Here is a 22471-nt window from a genome sequence, read left to right on the forward strand (position 1 = left end):
GGGTTTTCTCAACTGTGGGTTTCTTGGAGCTCCGTGGAGGTGTGACATTTGGGTACGTCACAACCCAGACACATAAGTTTATCTACTGGGCCTAGGAGTCGGAATTTTGAACTAATTCTTCATATGCCCGAGTGCATTTACATTCATAGATAGCTGTGAAAAGAGCCCCTCTCCCCACACACTCTGAAAAATTGTACTGTGCAAAATACCAGTCTAGGAAGCAACACATAGGGTAAAAATCTTTTAAGTCCTAAAAAAGTGTCTTTGTGATTTGGTGCAGAAGAGCCTCTCTGACTCATGGAGGAGGATCTCGCGAGACTCGGTGGGATGATGTTTCTAGTTCCTTCCACCAGGCTTAGAAAACAGAAGGTTCTGGCTGGACTTGCTGGATATCTCTCTCTTTAGCATCTCTCTTTCTTGGTCCATCTTTGCAGTGGCTTTTCTGGCTCCGACCTTCAACAAGAGCGACAAATGCACAAACTTGACAATTGTAAGGAGATCCCCAAATATACCACTCAAATGGGCTTTTTAACTCAAAATAAAGTATTTGTAAGAAAGAAATTATATACAGACATAGATGTGTGCAAAAAGAAGCTAAAATAATCCACTATTCTCACACTACCCACAGGTAACCTTATTGACATTCCAGTGTACTCCCTTCCAGATATAAAGAGAATGCTTTCTCTTCTTATATTTTCTTTCTTTTTTTTTGTTTTTGAAACCAGGAGTTTCTGATTATGGGCACATTCATTGGGATGGACTTTCTCTCGAAAAGCTGTTACTAAGACAGCTGTTACTAAGACATAAGCTGAATGTCTTATGTCTCTGATGTCTTAGGAGGAGAAAATGTAGGATATTCAAGGGGAATCTGTCTAACCCTATTCTAAGCACTGTCCCTGGCTTGGGGCAGTCATGAGTATGACTCTGTCCCTGGTCTTAGCTGATCGGGCACCGCGGCACAGGCTCGGCTTTTCAGATGGTCACTCCTAGGATTTAGGATTATGGACTCTATGATGCTGCATACTACCTGAGCTGGTTCTTTGAACTGGGGGACCATGAGGTCATCCCTTTTTATCACATGACCAGAGATAGATGAGATCAGGGGAGATATAGGCACAGAGAGGTGATACGAGCTCTCTCCATGTGTTTGTGTGTAAGACAGATGATGCTTGGGAGATGATGGCCTACCAGTTCTCTTTTGAGGCCAGGCTCTCTCTCAGCTCTCAGTAATTATGAGGCACTCACTCTTACATCCTTATAAAAGCCCCCTCCCTCTTTCTGAATAGGTTTCTATTCATTGCAACCCAATAATCTCTCTCTAGCACGGTTCTGTTTACATTGTAGATACGATTGTAACTTGCAAGTTTCTTTCCAACAGGCTTCACATCACCAGCCCTACTTCCTACAAGTTTTTGACTCCAACTCATGCCCCTGGGGAAAGAGGGCCTGCAAGCCTACAGGTAGTCAAGTTTCAGCTCTGCCTCTGAAAGCATGATCCTTGGTCTCCTCATCTGTCAGATAGGGGTCAGAATGTCCTGTCTTCCTCAGGGGTTGAGAGGAGGTTCTGGGTGGATTTAAATGGAAGGGGCTGGTAGGACCATCTCTGTAACTCTTTTCATTTAAGACAGGCTTAAAAATCACATTCTGTGCCTGACCTATGCCAGTGGGTGCCAGGAGCCTTGAAATGTGCTTTGAGATTGCTTTCAAAATCATTGCAGGAAAACATTTCAGGGTGAGGTAGGCTAACATCTCTACACTAGCACACAAAGTAAATATTTGTGGGAATGCCCAGATAAAAGGAAAACAGACAACAAATGTTTGAGAATCTTTTGCCTCTAAACCAGTTTTCCTTTGTATCCTTTTTAGTTTGATTTTCAATAAAATTGGATGGGTCCCCAGGGCCAGTGCCCTGACCTGGTGTGGGGCTGGCTGTCAGAGTGAGAGTCTGGGTGTTTGTTAAAAATGAAGATTCCTTAGTCCCAGGGTCCCCCAAGTCCCAGGTCTGCCATGAGCTTGAGGTGGGAAGCACCACAGAGCAAGCTTTGGTCAACTTTTTTGAGTGATGAGGTCAGGGACAGCAAAAGGCAGAGGGGATGGCTGAACTGGGAAAAGGAAGGGGTGAAGAATGCGAAATGTGAAAATTCAAGTGCGGGCCTGAGGGGTGGGGGAAGCCTGGCTGGGTCTGTCCCTAGCCAGGGACCTCCCACAGCAATAAGCATTCATCCTGCATGTTTGGAATTGCATTCCCGGCTCACCCTTAGAAGAACAAGGTCAGGATAGGAGCCTGTCATTTAAATAAGGACATTTAAACTGGAAATTTGGCAGTTCTATTTCCAGTTTTTTAAGGAATCTCCACACTGTTCTCCATAGTGGCTGTTCTAGTTTGCATTCCCACCAACAGTGTAATGGGAGGGGGGTTCAGGATGGGGAACACATGTACGCCCATGGCGGACTCATGTCAATGTATGGCAAAACCGCTACAAAATTGTAAAGTAAAAAATAAATTGGAAATTTGGAAATTAACTGGGATAATCCCAGTTAATACTCAGGGCATACTGGAGTGGCAGATCTGGGCACAAAGATTCCAGCTCATTCCCACACCACCTCAGGTCTTGGTTTTAAACATCCCTACTTCATGGAGGCCTCTCCTGGCCCTTGGCCTGGGGAGGAGGATGGAGCGGTCCCTGTGAAAAGTGTTCCTGATCTCAGGAACAACTCAGAAAGTGCTGCACTGGCCAAAAAGTTCATCTGGGTTTTTCCATAACATTTTAATGGTAAAACCTGAATTAACTTTTTATCCAACCCAATATTTGTTTATTTATTTGCCCCAGGATAAAAAGCCATGAAAGACTGGGAGTTTTACATGTTTCTTCATTGATCTAACCTGGCGTTTCTTCTTCTTTTTTTCATTATCGTCCTTTTCCTTAAGAAGCCTTCTCAGACAATTTTCCCTAATCACTTTTGTTGTTGTTTAGCCTCTAAGTCGTGTCCAACTCTTTTGAGATCCCATGGACTGTAGCCCACCAGGCTCCTCTGTCCATGGAGTTTCCCAGGCAAGAACATTGGAGTGGGTTGCCATTTCCTTCTAAAGGGATCTCCCCAGCCCAGGGATCGAATCCGCATCTCCTGCATTGCAGGTGGATTCTTTACCGCTGAGGTGGGAAGTTCTCACCTCCGTGAAATTTGATTATTACAGATAGCACTGTGTGTATTTCTGTGCTTTATACATTAAAAAAGTAGAGTTTTGCCCTCTCAGGGGTGATATTGCTGCCACTGAGAATGGGATTGAATCCTGACACCTGAATATTACCCGCCATATCACAGGCCTCTCAACAAATATTCGTTGAATGAATGAAGGCTGGGGTAGTATCTTTTTGTTCATTTTCCTGTCCCCAGTTCCTAGCACAGTATGTGGCCTAGACTAGGTATTCAATTTATTAACTAGAAGACTTTTCCCTTTAGCATACGATTGATAATTATAGAAGACTGTTAGCTGCAGAGGAAAAATAAAATAAAATCGATATGAATCCCCTAGGATCTTAAAAAGGAATAATGTGCTAGTTCTGAAGTGTCCCAGAGATGGAGACTCTGTTATGAGAAAGGCTGAGACTCTCTGGGAGTCTCTTATGTGAGACTGAGAGAGCAGACTTTATACGTCCCATCTTTATCAATGTGGTCCTGGTGACTCCATCCCCTGAAGGACTCCAGGTCCACTCTGGAGGAAGGAGTCGCCCAAGCTACACTTGGTAGGGAACCTGGAGGAAACCTTTCTGTACCAAGGAGATCTCAGACACCAACTTCTAAGCTGGGACTGGAGTGCAAGGAAAATGGGAAGCTGGCTCTTTGCTCTCAGCCAAAGCACCATTTGCCCCTACTCTGTTAAAGCCAAAGGCAGCATGAAATGCCAGGGGGTCTTATAGCTCAGAGAAGCAGTGTTCTCACAACATCTGGGACCCATGTCAATATCCCCTCTGTCATTTTACATCCCCAGGTGGTCCTTAGACAAAACCTAGCTTAGGGCTCTTTCTTCCTCCTCTGCTTCAGTCATATATGTGAATGAATAAGTAACAAATTTCCCAAAATTTCCACTTTGCAGCGTGGCAAAGGTCTGAGATCCATAGGGGCCCCCAGGACGCTCTCTGTCATTTTAATGTCCTGCTCTGGGACAGTAACCATCTTCTGGCCTTAGAACAAGGATGCTGGTTGAGAAGAAGCTTCCGTTTTCCAAATATGTCCCTCACCTAGAATATCTTTGTTTCTTCTACCAATGATAATTTGGTTGCTTCAGAATGACTGTGGCCTTTTATCAAACTTGAGTGTCTCTTCTCTCTTATTCAACCAAAATGTGTTCAGCTTTCAAGCTCCCTGAGAGCTCGCCTCTACTTTCTGCAAAGTGGGAATGCGGATTGGCTTAATTCCAGTTCCAGGGCTGATTTGTCAATGGCAATGTTTCAACATGCTCAAGATTTCAAAGTCTTAATTCTCAACTTTTAAAAGAATTTTAGAGGATGCTTCTGTGAAATTCAAGAGAAATGCCATCGGAAGTGTTATCAGGTTTATTACCTGGAAGTTTATAACCTCAAGGAAGAAAAGCCAGCACTCTCACCTGGGTGTCAGATGTCTCCTACTTAGCAGTGTGGCTCTGGACAAATGGTCTCTAAGCCTCAGACAGCTCATCTGAGAATTGGGTGCAATAACAAAACCTACCCCCCACAGGGTTGTTGTGAAGCTTGAATGAGACACTGCAGGTCGGGTGCTTAGCTCTGCGTGCAGGGCACATGCTAAATGCTCAGTACACGATAGATACAGTGTCTCTGTCGACTGGGCTTCCTGCTGATGTTCTATGGTTTTCTCTCTTCTCTCCTCTCCTGGCTCACCTGGAAATTTGAGTTCTGCATCTTGTTCTTCACCACCTCTACAAACATTCGTCTCTTTAACACAGAAAGAATATTGACAAATTTTAGCTTATGCTCTGCTTTGTCTTTTGCATCAAAGAAAAACAGATTTTTCTCAAGTTTCGGATGCTACCCATTTGGATGAAATGTTGAGCCTTCCTAGGTGAGGACATGAGGATGAGGGTCTGCAGAAGAGGGAAGAGATAAGGATGGCGGTAGGGGGGAGTGTCTGTAGAATGGGATGTGGCTTTGGGGCAATGCTACACTGTTCCGCTGAACCTCTTAGAGATCTCTGTTCCAGATTCCAGTAGAGAAGGAGGTGGGTCAACCAAGAAGGCTATGAAGGATGCTATATTCTCCCTGGAGGGCAGATCTGCTTTAGTGGGAAGCACAGCTTTCCAGGCCACTAGAAGAGGCTGTATGTGTGCAGTGGTTTCCACCCAATGGCCTAGGCATGACAAAAGGCCCAGTGGTTAACGTCCCTGGCAGGGACTCTCTCTGGGGGCCTGTTGGGAAGCCATCACCGAGAATCTGGAGCTTGCCACCCCCCTGGGGTTTGATAACTATTGCTGCCCTGATCTGCTCAAGACTCTTCACCTCAGGGACAGTTCTTCAAAGGAAGAGCATCCCCGAGACACTGGAGACACCAAAGGGAGAGGGAACTGGGGTCCCCCTTGCAGACCTACATCCTGCAGGTGAACGTATAGGGGTGTCAGGAAGGGGCCTTTCTCAGAGAGCCCTGAGCATCAGCTGGGGTCACCAACCTGATTCCTAAAGGGGCCAGGAAAGTAAAGGAAATGGGTGAGGTGAGCCCGGGGAGGGGTGGCAGCAAGCCCATGAGTCCAGCGCTAAGGGGCCTGGAAGACAGAGGCGTGTGATGGTGGCTTGTGGGACTGTGGGCCTAGTATCCCCAGATCTTGCAAGTTTCCCAGAGAAGCTGGAAATCTGGAGTATTCTGTTAAACTGCCCTACTTTGAAATGTACCCAGAAAAATCCCATGAGTCAAATGAAATATGTCTGTGGGCTGCCATCTTGCGACACCTGCTTCAGAAACTCCCCTCCTGGTGTCTAGTTGGTGCTCAGTAAGTGCTGGAGGGGTTGTCAGATAAAATACAGGATTCCCAGTTCAATCTGAATCTCAGAATGAAACCAAAATACTTTTTACTATGAGTATGCCACCGTGCAATATTTGGAACATATTTATACTTAATAACTGTTTGTTGTTTATCTGCAATTAAAACTTAACACATCCTGGGCATGCTGTTTTGTTCCCACCCCCCCCCCCCCACCTCAAATCTGGCAATGCTACTGGGCATTCATAAAATTCATGGAGCAAGTAAGGCCATCTTTTGGGACAGGTCATAGGTACTAGTAAGTCTCTTCCATTCTCCCTGAAGGACACTAACTCTCCCCTCAGAGCACTGTCCATGAAGGCTTATGCACCCATATTGAACAGATAGTTGTCCTCCAGGCATTTTTCATGGAGAAGGCCTTGAGCCTGCAGCCACTCTATTTATCACAAACTCAGTTGAGGCAGTCACTATCCAAATTTCCAGATATTATGAAGCAGTGGTATTAAACCGACAACCTCCTTCCTTCCCATCCCACCCCCACCTTTTTCCCCTAAACCTTTTATCCAAGCAAAATTCCAAGAGGAACTTGGGGTTTAAAACAGACAGTGGAGAGCTTCTCTGGTGGGAGAAAGGTGTGTGTGTGTTGAGAGGCATCCCCTTCCCATGGCACCCAAGGGCTCCAGGGAACCCCAGTTTGAACACTGCTCTGAAATACCTTTTTGGGTTAAGTCCAATCAGTGGATGGCTGGGCACTGAAGGGCAGAGCCTGGCCCGTGTGCACATGCTTTTCCTGGACTCACTGGGGTATGATGTCATCAGTCTGTCTTAAGATCTGTGCACAGCCATGACCCAGCTAGCACTGCACTGCTATTCTTAGGGGTGTTGCTCATCACACCACACAATGTCCTCTCTGGAGAAGAATCCAGAATTGTCTTTGTTCTAGGAACACTTCTGAGCATCACACTCATCATATCTCATGTACACAGTGAACTCTGGACCATGCTGGGTTTTCCATTTCCCATTGGCTACCAGAAAGCCCACTGTCTAATGGGGCTCCCCTTTGGCAGGCGAGGGGGTGTTATAACAGGCACCTTCATCCTTATCTTTGGCTCCATTTTGTACCATCCCCCCCTCCTTCCACCTACTGTACTTCATCCTTAGGGCAGAGGTTTCTGGGATTCCCCACTCCTACCTTCTTCTTTTCTTACGGTTTCATCTCTATGTCCCCAAATCATTTACACCCAGGATGGCTGCGCTGCCCTTCTGCCTTCTCTCACTTCCAGATCCTGGGTCTCTCAGGTCCCTTGTGCAGGTTGCAGGCAGGGGTTGGGGTGGGGGAGGGGAAGGGAGTGGAGGAGGGTGGAATGTTTTCTGGGCTGCCCACGCTGGCATTTGCACCCCACAAGCTCTTGCCCTTTGAAAATAAGGTATCTACTTTGTATCTGGCTGCCAAGATCAGAACGGGTCTCTGTACCTGCCTCTCTTTCTCTTTGAAGGAACAGTTGCAAGCTGCTGACTCTTTGGCGTTTCTCTGTTCGAGGTCCTCTAAACGTTCCTAAGTGAAAATATCAGGTGAGCAAGACAGTGTTCAGTGTGTCCCCACTTGTTCCATTCGGGGACACACCTCTGAGGTTGCTAGGAGGCACTGGGATTCACTGGGATTGGTGGGCAGAAGAAGGGGGCAGGTGAGGGTCTTTTTTTTTTAGCCATCTTCTGTCCGTATGCTGCACCAGCCTAGCCACATTGCCCTAATTCATCATCGTGGGCAGGAGAGTACCATCCACAAGCCCCTCCCATCACCCGCTACTCCTACACAACACCTACCAATTCCTACTTGTTGGCTAAAAACACGCAAGTGATGCTGAGGAAACCTGGATCTTGAGAATACGCGGGCCCAAGGAAATCCTGGAAATTCTGAGTTAAATAGAAGAGTGAGGATAACCATGATGGCAGGTGAGCATGTATCCTATGTGGTCCCATGTACCAAGGGTTTTGTATGCAACCTCTCATTTCATCCAAGGCTATTGAGTTAGGTGCCATTTTTATTCTCATCTTAAAAACAAGGGACGTGAGCTAATTAAGCAGAAGGAACTTTAGAGCGCTCCTGCCTGGCTGAGGGGGCTTCCCAGATGTCGGAGTGGTAAATAATCTGCCTGCCAATGCAGGAGCCGCTGGTTCGACCTCTGGGTCAGGAAGATTCCCCTGGAGGAAAAAAATGCAACCCACTCCAGTATTCTTGCCAGGCTAATCCCATGGACGGAGAAGCCTGACGGGCCAACAGTCCATGGGGTCGCAAAGTGTGGGACCCGACTGAGTGACTTAATCACACACGCTCTCTGGGCTGAGGCCACAGGCAAAGTGGTGGCCATGCCCCCTAGGCAGGACTTCATTGGCTGGAGATTTGATTGGCAGGCGAGCTGAACGGGTTTCTGCCAGAAGCAGCCGGTGCCCTTCAGCCTTTCTTAGACTTCAAGCCCTAAGTAAAAGGGTTTGCGTGCTTTTCAAATGGCCACTTCTGTGCATTTAAAATTTTCCTATTGAAAAACCCCAGCATTAGGCCATTCACAAAAGGTATCTGGGTCCTTTCTTGGCTGTGACCCGAGTGGTATTCACCGAGGAGAAAAGAGCGTCACAGGAGCAGCCGGCTTTGGGAGGGCCAGGGACGGCGTCAGCTGGCAGGAAGCTCCCTGAAAGAAACGCAGGAATCCCCACCCATCCATGGGCTCTCTATTCTTCCCCTTAGAAAAGGGGCTTGCCGTGTGCCAGGCACTGCGGGCATTTTGCCATTTAACCCTCCCGCTGCCCCACGGAGCGGGCCTCTTGTTACCATCTTTGGTTGTTTTGGTTGAGGAACGTGAGACACAGAGGTCAAGTCACCTACTCAAGGGTCTCTAGGGGCAGGGGCGGGGCTGGACTGCTGTTTGACTCCACCTCCCGCCTCTGAGAGACACTGCGGGCTTCGAGTGACTTGGACGTGGATTAGCGTGAGCTCAGCCTGGGCCAGGGTCCCTTCTCTCTGCCACGTGGAGAGAGCCACAGACTCAGCTCCTTCCAGAGCCCCTGGTGATGACCACCGGGTTCTCTGTGAATGCCCAGCCTTTCATATCAAGTCTCAAGTTCACGGCCAGAGGTATTAGTGTGGAAATAACGACTTTTGATTCTGGAAGGTGCTGCTTAGTGAAGAGATGGTCAAACATTTAAGACAACAAACTACATTTTGGGGGGTGGGGGTGGGGGCGTGGATTCTGAAGCTTCAGATGTGTTAATTTCATCTCTCAGTGCTTCAACCCTGCGAGCTCAATGAAAAGGGTGAACACTCAAAGTTTCGTATAGGAGGCTAAAAAGTAAGGCTCCTTGTGGAAATACTAGGTGTAAAACTTAGGAAAGATGAATTCTATTTTCTGTTAATTTCCACTTAAAAACAATGAAGACATACTCCCTGGAAGGAACTGATGCCAAGACAAATGTATACACGTGTCCTTTAGAATCCAGCAAAACTGTAAAGTTTATTATTTTTTCTTCCTGATAAACAGGGATTTCTGATGACATAGTAATAAGAAGCCTCAAATGCAAACCCGAGTCCTGGAGTGAAACTCTGGGAGCAATGGTGAGAGAAATAGGAGGCAGGCACCCGGGTAAGGGAGACGGGTAAGGGAGACGCAGAAGGAAGGGATGTGGGAAAGTGAATGTGGGCTGGAGAGGGCAGCAGGTGGGAGGGAATCCTGTTTCTGCAGCTGAGCAGCCAGGGAGTGGTTCCCTCTGTCAACTCAGCCCTCCCCTCTCTCCAGTGGGCTGATGCTCAACAGCTTCCTTTGCGGGCTTGATGGGAGAGATGAAGCCTCTACGGTGTGGAGCAGGTGCCTGCCCCTTGGTAAATGATAAAGTAAAGTAAATGATACTTAAAGTGCTCAGTAAATGATATCATTGGCGACGCCATGATTGTGGTTGTAGTTCATGTACATCTTTCCTCCAACTGAGAATTTCACGAATTTGAAAGCTCCTAGCTGTAGCTCTTCTGGGGACCCTGACACAGGTTCAGCTTGGCCATTTCAGACCCTTCTCTGCTGAAGGATATCTAGCGCCAAACAGGCTGGCACGTCCCCTGCATTGTGTATGAATGAGGCAGCCCATGAATAATGCATGTGAAGCCTGATTATGTAAATCCTCAGGTTTTCAGTACATGACAATGGCCTTTTTTGGGTCCTTTGCTGTCCCATTCTGTGGTCTGGTGTCTCTGCTTTGGGGCCTCGCCTGCCAAGCCCTGGGGCTTGGGGGATGCCTCAGGGAGGGGTGAGCTCTCCAGAGGGCACATCAAAGGGAAAGTCAGAACTCTGTCAGTGGCCCAGCTCTCCCTGGCATTGCTTGGTGTGAAAGGAAACTGTCCTCTGCCTAAGGCAGCCCCATGACACACGCAGACTGAGGTCTGTGATGTTTAATTCAGAACGGTGAGCACTAGAAACACTACATCCGGGCTCCCTCAGAGCAGGACAGCAGGCACTTTCATTTCTGGGGCTACAAGCCAGAGAGCCTGCTGTCTGGAAACCTCCTCCTGGAAAGTTTGCAGAATGGAGGACAGCCTTCTGCAAGGGATTCATCTGACCATCACCTCTTGGTTGAGAAAGACATCCTTCTATGACCTTCTAAGGACTGGCCTCCTTAGAGCTCATGTAGGCAACACACTCACAAATACACACATACAAACACACAGCACATACTCACAGGCATACACACAAGCATGTGTGCAAAAATACACAGCTCCAAGTTACAAAGACTAACAGGTACAAGGAGGCAACTGGGGGCCAGACCTGCAAAGAATGCAGGACCTAGGACTAGAGAGATCTGGGGCTAGGTAAAGGCTCTACTTGGGACTTCCTTGGTAGCTCAGACAGTAAAGAATCTGCCTGCAATGCAGGAGACCTGGGTTCGATCCCTGAGTCAGGAAGATTCCCTGGAGAAGGAAATGGCAATCTACTCCAGTATTCTTGCCTAGGAAATCCCATGGGCTGAGGAGCCTGGCAGGCTGCAGTCCATGGGGTTGCAAACAGTCGGACACGACTGAGTGACTAACAAGACTCTGTGAACTACCAGCTACTCTATGAACTTGGACAAGTCTCTTTTTTAGTTCGTTGAGCCTCAGTTTCCTCATCTGTAAAATGGGGATCGTCATGACAACCAGGCAGGGCTACCAGAGGCATTAATAACCCTGATCATGGCTGCGTAGCATGAGTGGAGCCCAATGCCTGCAGACATCATGAAGAGATGGGGGCTATGGTAATTTTCCCTGTTTGCCTGATCCAGCCTGCCTGGAGATCTGCTCGACCTTAGGTGAGAGTGAAGGGCCAGGGAGAGTCTGATCTATTTAGGAGTCACTGTGCCAGTGCCCAGTGGGGCTAGTGACATGCTGCTGAGAACAGGAGTGGATGGTCACGGGTGTTAACTGCCAAGAGGACCAGAGACCCCACTACTGACTGCGGTGCAGGCACAGGGCTACAGCGAGCTTCTGGAGCTGGTGTCCAGCTGCTGCCCACGCCTGTCTCGATGTGTGTGGGGACTTCTGGCAGCAGACTTTACTGGGTCTGGGGCAGCACTCACTTCAGAGACCACCTGTGCAGTCAGCTGGCCACAGGGAAGACAGCCTCATCCACCTGCTGAGTCCCAGGCTCTGAGCTGCATGCTTCAGAGCCTGGACAGGTGTATCTGGGCATCGGAAACCATTTGGTCCTGAGTTTAGATGGTGAGAGCTTGGATAGGAAGGGTTACCTGTGTTGTATTCAATCCTCACAACAATCCTGCAAGGCAGGTGCTCTTAGCTCCCATTCACTGATGAGGAAAGTGAGGCTCAGAGAGGGTGACTGATTTGCATAAGGTCACACAGTAAGCAGGGGGGTTTGACCCCAGGACCCACTGAGTCTTGTGTCATGTGATAGATGAGATAGCAGGATGAGGGGAGGAGGTGGCCTCTTAGCTGGATCACCAGCCTGAGTGTCAGTCTTGGTCTCTCAAGTCAATGCCTCACCAAGTTCATGCCAGGAAGCAAATCCCTCGTCCCCATGCCTCTCCTCTGTGGCTCCCACAGCCTCGAATGCACACCTGTCCATCCCTTTGGTGGACAAACTCCAACTCTCCTTTGCAATTCATAACAAATGTCAGCACTTGGAAAACACTCCCTGAATGCTCTAGACTGAGCCAAGTACCCTTCTCTGGATCTGAACAGAACCCTTACCCACTAAGTCAGCCTGAAATCAGCTCTTTACCTGTATGTTCTGCACTGAAAAATATGTCCTTCAAGGACATTCATCTATCTCTATCCACCTGATCATTCATCTACCTGAACACCTACTGATCCACTGATCTGGTGTCCACCCATCCACCCATCCAACCATCCATGCATCCAGCCATCCATCCACTTGTCCTTCCATCCATCCATGTACCGAATATTTATTGGGTGTCTACTATTCTCTGTGTACTCAGAATAGCAAATTGAAAATCTTTATTCTCAGAGAACTTATTCATCTTTGTGTCCCTTGCACCTGCCAGAACAATGAAAGTAAGAACAATAGACACCACTTTAAAAAATTCAGGATGCTTGCTGAGCTTATTGTGGCAATTACTTCATGTGGCATGGAAGTCACGTCATTATGCCGTATACCTTAAACTCAATACCGTGTCAATTACATCTCAATAAAACTGGCAGAAAAATAGTTATCTGAATAGAAAGAACAAGGTAAAATACATGAATTATCAAAAGTTAAAAAAAATACAGACAAGCTAGATGGTGAGTCTCAGAGGGCACTGTTTATAGCAGTCAAGACATGGAAGCAGCCTAAATGTCCACCGACAGAGGAATGGATAAAGAAGATAGGGTCCATGTACACAATGGAATGTTAGCCGTAAAAAGGGGGAAATCATGCCATTTGCAGCAACATGGACGGGCCTAGAGAGAATCATACTACGTGAAGTCAGGCAGACAGAGGAAGGCAAGCATCATATGATATCACTCATATGCGGAGTCTAAAACATGGATACAAGTGAGCTTATTCATAAAACAGAAACAGACTCACAGTTTGAAAACAGACTTATGGTTATCAAAGGGGAAACGTGGAGGGGGGATGAATTAGGCCTTTGGAATTAACACATACACACCACCATATATAAAACATAATCAACAAAGACCCATGTAAAGCACAGGGAATGCTACCCAATATTCTATAATAACCTATCTGGGAAAAGAATCTGAAAAAGAATGGATATATGTATATGTATAACTGAATCACTTTGCTGTGCACCCGAAACTAACACAAAGTTGTAAATCAGCTATACTCCAATATAAAATTAAAAATTAAATTAAAAAGAAAGAAAGAAAATACAGACAAGCTAGACTCTGAGTCTCAGAGTGGTTAAGAAACCTGCCTGAAGTCACACAGTAAATGCAAGAGCTACAGTCTAAACTTAGGTCTGCCTGATGCTAAAGCTATTCTGCCACTTTCCTTCGCATCAGTAAATGCATTCTGTACTGCCTAGATCCCGCTGGGACCTCAGCTGGCCATTTCCAAAGGGGGCTGAGGGGCAGCCTCAGAGACTTTGCTCCAAGCAGGCAGCACTCACCTTCTGCTGCCTGATCGCCCTGTTGAACCTCTTCTCCTGGTGCAGCCGCTGCTCCATGCGCTCCAGGGCCTCCTTGAGCAGCGCCTTCTCTTCGGCCTCTTTGTAGATGTCATCCTCCAGCTTGGCCACCTGTGACTGGTACATCTGAACCGACACTTTGCTCTGCCTGAGCACATGGGAGAGACAAAGTCTCTTTTCCCCTCATCTTTCTCACTTACCAGCAATGCCCCTGCCCTGGGAGATTCTCAAGATACTTCTGTGTATGCCTAACTTAGCGGTTTCATTACAAGTGGGAGAGAATAATGAAGTTTGAGGACTAGAGGGCAGAATAAATAGCTCATGGGCTGTGTAAGTGTGGCATGAAGCTGACACAGGTTATATTACCAGCCCCTCCCAATTTCCCAGGGAGGGTCAGGGAACTGATACTACTGAAAATAAGATGGGATTATGAAAAGCACACATATGGTGAAATATCAGACACATTCATAAAAGGTGCACCTTATTCCTTAAGAGAGTATAGGGCACTTTAACTGCTGCTTTCTGGCCCAGAGGACTTGCCTCCATCAGACCCTGAGTCATGATCCCACCTCCCCTGCACACCCAGACCTCTGTCCTCCTGTCTTGGTCCAGAGGTCTGCTGCTGCCCTGAGGTTTAGCCTGGAGAATGGAGGTCTGGGCCTTTCTGTGGGGACATGGGCCCTACCTGAGCTGTTCAATGTCTTTCTCGTATCCTCTCAAAAGCTCCTCTTTTCTCTCCAGCCGGTTCTTGAGTTGGGTGATCTTATCGAACACCATATCGAGGTCTCTTTGTCGAAGCTGGTTGACTCTCTCCCTCTCTTTGGGGGAGAGGTGTTTCATAGACACATGACCTGACATATCTTTGATGTTCATCAGACTCCCGAGTGTTTTGCTCATATCCATGTACTACGAGAAAGCGTTTTGCCGGTAAGAGGCTTGGTCCACCACCACTGGTGGCTGCTTTAATGAGGAGTGTGTGTGCTGTGCTCAGTCACTCAGTTGTGTCTGACTCTTTGTGATCCCATGGACTGTAGCCTGCCAGGCTCCTCTGTCCATGGGATTTCCCAGGCAAGAATACTGGAGTGGGTTGTCATGCCCTCTTCCAGGGGATCTTCCCAACCCAGAGATCAAACCTGCATCTCCTGCGCTGGCAGGCGGATTCTTTACCACTGAGCCACCTGGGAAGCCCTTTAATAAGGAGGCAAGTGTCTAATTCTGTTTCATTCACTTTCTGCAATCACAGAGAACATATGCTTTGGAAAGGAGTACAATTGGGCTTTTAATACAACTTTCATGTTCCCTGCATCCATTTACCCTATGCCTTTCTGAGAACCAGGGGGGAAATGACAACAGATAGAAACATTTATTCTTGCCACCCAGTTTTCCAAGGAATTCAACTATGCAATTTTCAACCCATGCTGGGATAGTAGATGGGTCTCGCAGAGCTGTAATAACAACTAAATATCTATGAAGGGTTGATGTTTAGTTAAGTTATCTGGTGGTTAACACTGCCTGAGGGGGTTTCAGGTTTGGACAGGAGGGGGACTGATGCTAGGTGTACATACCAGCTTTTCACTGAGATCCAGAGCCTCAGTTGCATCTGTTTTCCCTAATTTATCAGTGGCCATGATGGACCCTGGGGTGGAAAGGCCATTTTGAGGCTGAAATAAAAAAAGAAATAAAAACGCTCTCTTGGTATTCATTATGATTTTCTACATCCAGAAGAATAACCCAAAGAATAACCGAAGACCTGGAAAGTCACTAAAGAATAACTTGACAGTTGTTGTTCAGTCGCTAAGTCATGTCCAACTCTGCAGCCTCATGGACTGCAGCACTCCAGGCTTGCCCTTCACTGTCTCCTGCAGTTTGCTCAGATTCATGTCCATTGATTTGATGATGCCATCCAGCCATCTCATTCTCTGTCACCCCCTTCTAGCTGTTTTTTTATTCCAGTTTGATTCCTCTGTGAACTGCTTTCTTACAGCTCTGTTCCCATCCCTTAAGAGCATAACTTTTCTTGAAATGACACATCATTAGTCCCGTTCTTTGGTCACTGTCTGTCTTCCCTCTAGACCAGCAGTTCTCAACTGGGGATGACTCTGTGCATTCTCCCTTTACCTGGGACGTTTAGCAACGCCTGGACATGTTGGCGGTTGTCACAACTGCTACTGGCATCTAGTGTGTAGAGGCCAAGGATGCTGCTAAACACCCAGTGACACACAGGATAGTCCCCCAAACAAAGAGTTACCTGGCTCAAAAAACTGGTAGCACTGAGGCTGAGAAGATAAGCTTCAGAAAAACAAGAGTCCTGTTGCCTTTGCTCAGCTATTCTTTCTCCTGCTCCTTCTCTCCTTTTAATTGTTGCCAGCCTTGGAGGTTTCCTGCTCTGTGGCGTCAGTGGTGGGATGAGGGGTTGTTGCCAAGGAGAAGGCAAATCTTGGAAGCAGGATCAGGATATGGGATCCAGCTGAGCTCCCCACCTCTCAGAGGAGGGTTTGCTCTTAGCAGGAAAACCAACACGTTTCTTTCTTTCATCCTTTTTTAAAAATATTGTTTTGATGTGGATCGTTTTTTAAAAGTCTTTATTGAATTTGTTATAATATCGCTTCTGTTTTATGTTTTTTTTTTAGCCCTGAGGCATGTAGGATCCTAGCTCCCCAAAAAAGGTTCAAACACTGCACCCCCTGCATTGGAAGGTGAAGTCTTAACCACTGGACTGCCAGGGAAGTCTCAAAGCAACACATTTCTGAAGATCCACATGCCTAGCAAATGTCTAGAAAAATGAGATTGAATGATTTTGATTATTTCTTCCAACAGCCCAAGGATGGTTCAGATCTGGCTGTGGCAGCAAACCATGCCCAGCAGGTTCTCTGATTAACGCTAACCCGAGCTGTCCATTGTCATGTGTCAATCAAATGCCCAATCAAACACCTCCTACCTAACAATCAAATTACTTCTGCAAATCTGGGCAAATCAAACTAAGCCCCCTAAGGAAGGAAGGCTTTCTTGAATAATACCATTGAAACGCTATTTGATAATAATCACAAGTATCATCTATTAAGTGCTCACCATGAGCTAGGCACTGGCATAAGCACTTTACATAATTATCTCCTTTAATTTTTCCATCATAATTTTACAGCTGGGAAACGGAGTCCCAGAAAGGTTAAGAGCCCGCCAAGGTCACTTGGTTTGCAGAGCTGGGATTAGGACACAGGCAGGTCTCTGATTCTAGAACTGTTGTGTCTTCTTAATCATCACGGCTCCCTTCTGCTACCTTTCCTGTGTTCGGGCTTTTAAGTTTACAGAAAGAAGCAAATTTTAGGCAAACTCATGGCATAATGTTATATAACTTGTTGAATATTTTCTGCAGAATATAACATATGATATGAAAAGGAGGGCCCGGAGATTGACCTGGCCAACATCATTGTGATGATACATCCTGCTATGCACATTTGAAAGCCCCCTTTCTGTTCAAACACTGGACCACTGGTACTGCTAGGCACTGACCAATCGATCCAGATGCTAGGCTAACAGGGAGGATCTGACCCTGAACCAGTGATGCCAGGGCACCTGGATAGATCTGCCCTCAGACCCACCCTCACCACGTGTCAGTCACTGCAGAGGCAAATTACCACTCGGCTCTCTACTCGTGAGAAAGTTGGCAAATCAGGTTTTACATCCAATATTTTCTGGATGTTTTTTTCCATCCCGAGAGTCTTTAAGTCTAGAAATGATTCATCCATGTGGTCCTTAGGATCTAAAAAAAGAAATAATTTAGACTCAAAAGAAAGGTTCAGGAAGAAGTCACTGGATGTAAAGAAGTCACAGCTGACTGTTAACTGGACGCTTATCATGGGCCAATACTAACCCTCACAATCTGAGGCCCAGAGAGGTGAAATGACTTGTCCAAGGTCACACAGCTAATATGAGGCTGCAGCATGACACGGCTGAGGCACTGAGGGTGAACCTTTGGCCACAGGTAGGAGGATGGACCTTGAACCCAGGCTTCTAGGGCCTGGCTCAGTGCTCCACCCAGCAACTCTCTGTTTCTTGAGAGCCCCATTCCCTCTAAACAGGGTATTTATCTAGGTAGTTCCCCAAGGTTGATCCTTGAACACCATCGGCCTATGCAAAAGTTTCCATTGGGCCATAGTGAAATAAGAAAAAGAAGGACAATGTTACAAGTTTTTCATGAAATCCTGTTTATTTAGTATCAAGGCCTGCTCTTAACTTTGAGATCATGTCTGCCCCTCTTCCCCCACCCCCCCAACTCATCTTCTTCTTCTTTTTTTAAAAAACTACATCTTTTCACTTATGAAATGATAAGAATAGAAGACAGTGATCCTGGTCAGCCCCCACAGGGAACCCTCAGGTCTGGGGCCCATGGCTCAGCACAGAAGGGGCCACTAGGAAGGAGGGAACTTACTTGAGGAGCCGGCCTTCTCAAGTTCTTTAATTCGCGCACGAAGCTCAGACAAGGCCTTTTTCTGACGTTGAATGACCTCCTCATGTCGGGACCCTTTGCATTTGGCCCCTAGATCACTGAAGGACTGCTCCTGCGGCCAGAAAGGTGCAGACAGCGGCTTTATTAGGGATTGGAATCTCTCTATTTGAAGAAACATGAACAATTCATGGATTAGCAGAAACCCTGTCACTTAGTACCCTGGAAAATATTGTTAAGGGGCTTCAGCAGAGAAGGAATTTAAATATTTCATTTCAAATACAAAGTCACATCTAGGAAGATTTCCAACTTCCCTACTGACTTAGCATCACTATAAATAAGAGATCCCCTCTATGTTTCCTCGCCATGTTTTCTTTCTTTCTTTTCTCCTAATATTCTTCTAAGTTTGGGTTTCCACTTGTCATTCTGTTCTCAGCTTTGAACAATCACATCAAATTCACTCCTGAAGGGGGGACTTTTTGGTTCTTTTTTTTGGTCTGGTCTCTTCTCCGACCAGGGATCAAACTCATGCCCCCTGCAGTGGACGCATGGAGTCTTAACCGCTGGACTGCCAGGTAAGTCCTGGAGGGACATTTTTCGGTGCTTAGCTGGTAGTAAGGATGGTGGTCTCATATTGCTATGGGGAATTGGATGGATGGGCTCTTGGCTGGTCTAGAGAGACCTAGCAAGTCCTCTCTGGGGTCTCTTCTCCCCTCCAGGCCCCTACCACTCATTCCTTCATTTCATTCAGGCTCTGCTCCCCATCTCCTCCTGCAGAGGCCTCCCTACTGCCTTGTCCCAAAGAGCCCCCTCCCCTATGCTAATCAGCCCCAGTCCTGCTGTTTCCTTCCTTGGAGGGCTCACCCTCATTGGACATTTTGTTAGACGTTGCCTTGTTTATCACCTCTCTCCTTTTTCAGAATGTGAACCCTGTGAGGAGGGGCTTCTCAGGTGGTGCCAGTGGAAAAGAACCCGCCTGCCAATGCATGAGATGTGAGAGGTGTGGATTTGATCCCCTGGGTCTGAACGATCCCCTGGAGGAGGGCATGGCAACCCACTGCAGCATTCTTGCCTGGAGAATCCCTGGACAGAGGAGCCTGGCGGGCTTACAGCCTATGGGGCTCCAAAGATTCGGATACAACTGAGCATGCACGCATGGACAGAGCCTGTCTCCCATGTAGGCCGTGCTATTCCCAAAGCTCAGCCCTGTGCCCGAGCACAGTAGGAGCTCCATAAATATGGAGCCAGAAGGGGCCTGCCCCAGCGTTCCTGCTGGGACCAAGGTTCAGCCCTGAGAGAAGGGGGTGCTGCGCTGAGGGGGGCCTCACTAGACCCTGATCCTGGCTCCAGCCAGCTTTCCGCCTGCTTGGCTGGTCCACTTCTGGGGCTGTTTCTACACCAGCCTCCCTCTCTTTGAGGGCATATGTTTGCCCTGGGAGTGAACACCAGGAATGTTGTGCATGTGCACATGTGCTGGAGGGTGGAGAGAAGGTGGTGGCTGGTTTTGGGGGTGGGGCAGCCACCAGGCTCGGTGACAGCATTTCCTCTGCCTGGAGAGCTCGGCTGAGCCCGATGTGACCCTTGCTCATGGCCCTTCTGGGAATTTGTTTATTTAGAGAAGATGGAGATTCTTTCTCATACAACTCTTAAGCCCTCTGACCCACTCTGGTTTAGAACGCAGGAAGTAGACTGAGTGTGGAAGGCTGTTCTGAGAAAGAAAAAAAGCCCTTTTTCCTTTCATCTTGCAGCCTCCCTCCCCCATCCTCCTCCAATACTACGTCATCATAGAAACTGAGACAGGGCCTCTGGTCAACAATCCTTCCCAGCAAACACAGGAGAGAGAGTCAGAGGGGATCTTGTGTGGGCAAGAACCCTGAGCATCCTGCTTTGTGCCCAGCACAGGGTCTGGCATACAGCAGGTGCCCAATAGTTGCTGAATGTGTGAACTAACACAGGCCAGGTCCTGCACTAAGAGCTTGGATTTTGACAGGAACGAGACCTGCTTCCGGCCCCGGGCGCGCACAGCTGCGGAACCAGCTGCAGCCCCATGGCTGGGCTGCCCTAGTAAGGAGGAGACGCTGCTGCTATAAAGGTCTCTGGATGTTGACGGGAGCCAGGGCCAGCCAGCGGGGCCACTGAGCTCTCTCCTTCACGCTGCGTGCGGCCCTGGCTCCCTGCTGTTTGGCAGGGGAAAGGCATCTTTGAGGAAGCAGGCAGGCAAGCCGAGACATTTGGCCCTGTTTCCAAGAGAAAGTCCAAAGTGCACTACTGAAACGCCCTGGTCTCTAGTTTCATAAAGCGAAGGGAGAAAGGAGATCCCTGGACTCCAGGAAACCCAGGGCTTCGAGGAAGTGCTATGCCCACGGTCAGCCAACGACGGATCATGGGGAGCACCACTGGCCGCCACAGGGACAGATGGGAGCCACTGAACAGGACCACGGGATGAAGGCATGGTTCTCCATCAATGATGTGGCCCTGTGCGCTGCCTGGCTGGGACTTCAGGTGTGCGAAGGCCTCTGGGCAGAGATCATCAAGTCAGCCACGGAGCATAAATGGCCTGGCATTTGAGCCCTTTCAGGCCTAATTTAGGACATCCCCTGGATATCTCAGAATCACACCTATACTTACAAAGGGCTTCCCTGGTGGCTCGGACAGTAAAAAATCTGCCTGCAATGCAGGAGACCTGGGTGTGATCCCTGGGTCTGGAAGATCCCCTGGAGGAGGGCATGGCAACCCACTCCAGTATTCTTGCCTGGAGAATTCCATGAACAGAGGAGCCTGATGGGCTACAGTCCATGGAGTCTCGAAGAGTTGAACACGACTGAGCGACTAACGCTTTCCCTTTCACAAAGATATTAACTACAGCAACGTGCGGAAGCAGAAACAAATGTCCATCAACAGGCGACTGGCTGGATAAAAGGGACGTGATGGAATTCAATGGAAATGGCCCTGCGAGTCCCCAGCACAGGGCCAGGGAGTCACAGTTGTCAGAACTGTGACAGTGGTGGCAGCTGCTGCCTTAGGGTGGGGGTGGGCATCCCCGTCTGACAGCAGGAGGTTGGGTGCCACCCCATGTGCCTACCACTGTCGCCCAGCCCACACACTGGGCCTTGGGGATGAAAATTTCCAAATCATTTGGTATGTTTGCCTCAAAAATATAATTTCCAACTTGGGACAAACAAAAGACTGAGGTAGATCTTCACGTAAGTTTACTTGAAAATATGCCCATGAAATAGTATCATGTGGGAAAAAAGAAATAAGTTGCAGAATAAATATGGTTTGAGACTATATTTTGAAAAAAATTCTATCAAATAAATATATGTATAGGTAAGCTTGTACGTGTTTGTGTGTGTAAGTTAAATTTGTTTCTCAACAATCCCATGATGGGGTGGCTGGCATTATGCCCACTTTCCAGATGAGGGAATTGGTACCAGGTTGCAGGGTTTCTGAGTGGAGGAGCCAGGATCGGAACCCAGGCAGACGGGCTCCAAGCCTGAACTTCAACTGCTGACTGTATGAGGGTGTGGTGGTTTCTGTGAGGAAGAGGGCTGACGGTACCTGTGCCCAGCTGATTGTAACTTTATACATTTCACATAAGCAAGTCATGCTTTTGGAACTTAGAATGAAGATGTTTTCAAAAGCAAAGAAAGCCTCCACTGGGCTCTTTCTTAGTTTATCTTTCTAGATGCCCCCGGGGATGAAGCAGGTGCTCACCTCTTGGCTGCTCAAGAAAATATCGGTGTGGACTGGTTCTATCTGCACCGAAATGTCACACATGTTGGTTGCATTCCTGGGCTTCTGTTCCTTCTCCTTGAGCAGCTGGAGTTTCTGTTTCTCTTGGGAGGCCCTGGGGGCAGAGGAGATGAGTCACTGAGCAGGAGGGTGGCTGGCCGCACAAGGTTTGGGAATCATAAATTACCTTTGTACTCACAGGCAGAAGTGGGAAAGGGACTCCATGTTTACAGGGAGCTGAAATCTTGGAGCCTTCAAGCTCCTGCCTGAGGGTCTCCAGATAATTGAGCTTGCTGGCTAGTGACCAGGGAGGCAGGCCCCTCTCCATTCTTGCCTCCTGCACTTGGTCTTCAGGATACCTGCTGCGGCTTTTATGGGGGCCATTTAGTGCCTGTCTGGGCTTCCCTGGTAGCTCAGATGGTAAAGCGTCTGCCTACAGTGCAGGAGACCTGGGTTCGATCCCTGGGTCGGGAAGATCCCCTGGAGAAGGAAATGGCAACCCACTCCAGTATTCTTGCCTGGAGAATTCCATGGACCGAGGAGCCTGGTGGGCTACAGTCCATAGGGTTGCAAACAGTCTGACACGACTGAGCAACTTTGCTTAGTGCCTGTCTGCTATTTCTAACACCTGGTGTATGTCAACCCTTCTATTTCTCATAACAGTCCCATGAGCTAGGGCCTCTCCTTGCCCCATTTTACAGACCAGG

At 47.9% G+C, this 22471-nt stretch overlaps 1 protein-coding gene across 1 annotated transcript in view; it reads right to left on the bottom strand.

Moving 5' to 3' along the window:
* Positions 1-336: 336 nt before the first annotated feature.
* FHAD1 (forkhead associated phosphopeptide binding domain 1) overlaps positions 337-22471 on the bottom strand; it is a 154960-nt gene continuing 132825 nt past the window's right edge. The window contains exons 25-33 of the mRNA XM_052654095.1: positions 21747-21879; positions 18018-18147; positions 17224-17348; positions 15157-15252; positions 14277-14497; positions 13574-13739; positions 7443-7523; positions 4878-4931; positions 337-453 (exon numbers count right to left, since the gene is read on the bottom strand). Coding sequence (XP_052510055.1) covers positions 337-453; positions 4878-4931; positions 7443-7523; positions 13574-13739; positions 14277-14497; positions 15157-15252; positions 17224-17348; positions 18018-18147; positions 21747-21879 — 1123 coding nt within the window. The remainder of the gene's footprint in view (positions 454-4877; positions 4932-7442; positions 7524-13573; positions 13740-14276; positions 14498-15156; positions 15253-17223; positions 17349-18017; positions 18148-21746; positions 21880-22471) is intronic.

Source organism: Budorcas taxicolor, chromosome 16 (genome assembly GCF_023091745.1).
Source record: "Budorcas taxicolor isolate Tak-1 chromosome 16, Takin1.1, whole genome shotgun sequence".
Classification (NCBI taxonomy): domain Eukaryota; kingdom Metazoa; phylum Chordata; class Mammalia; order Artiodactyla; family Bovidae; genus Budorcas; species Budorcas taxicolor.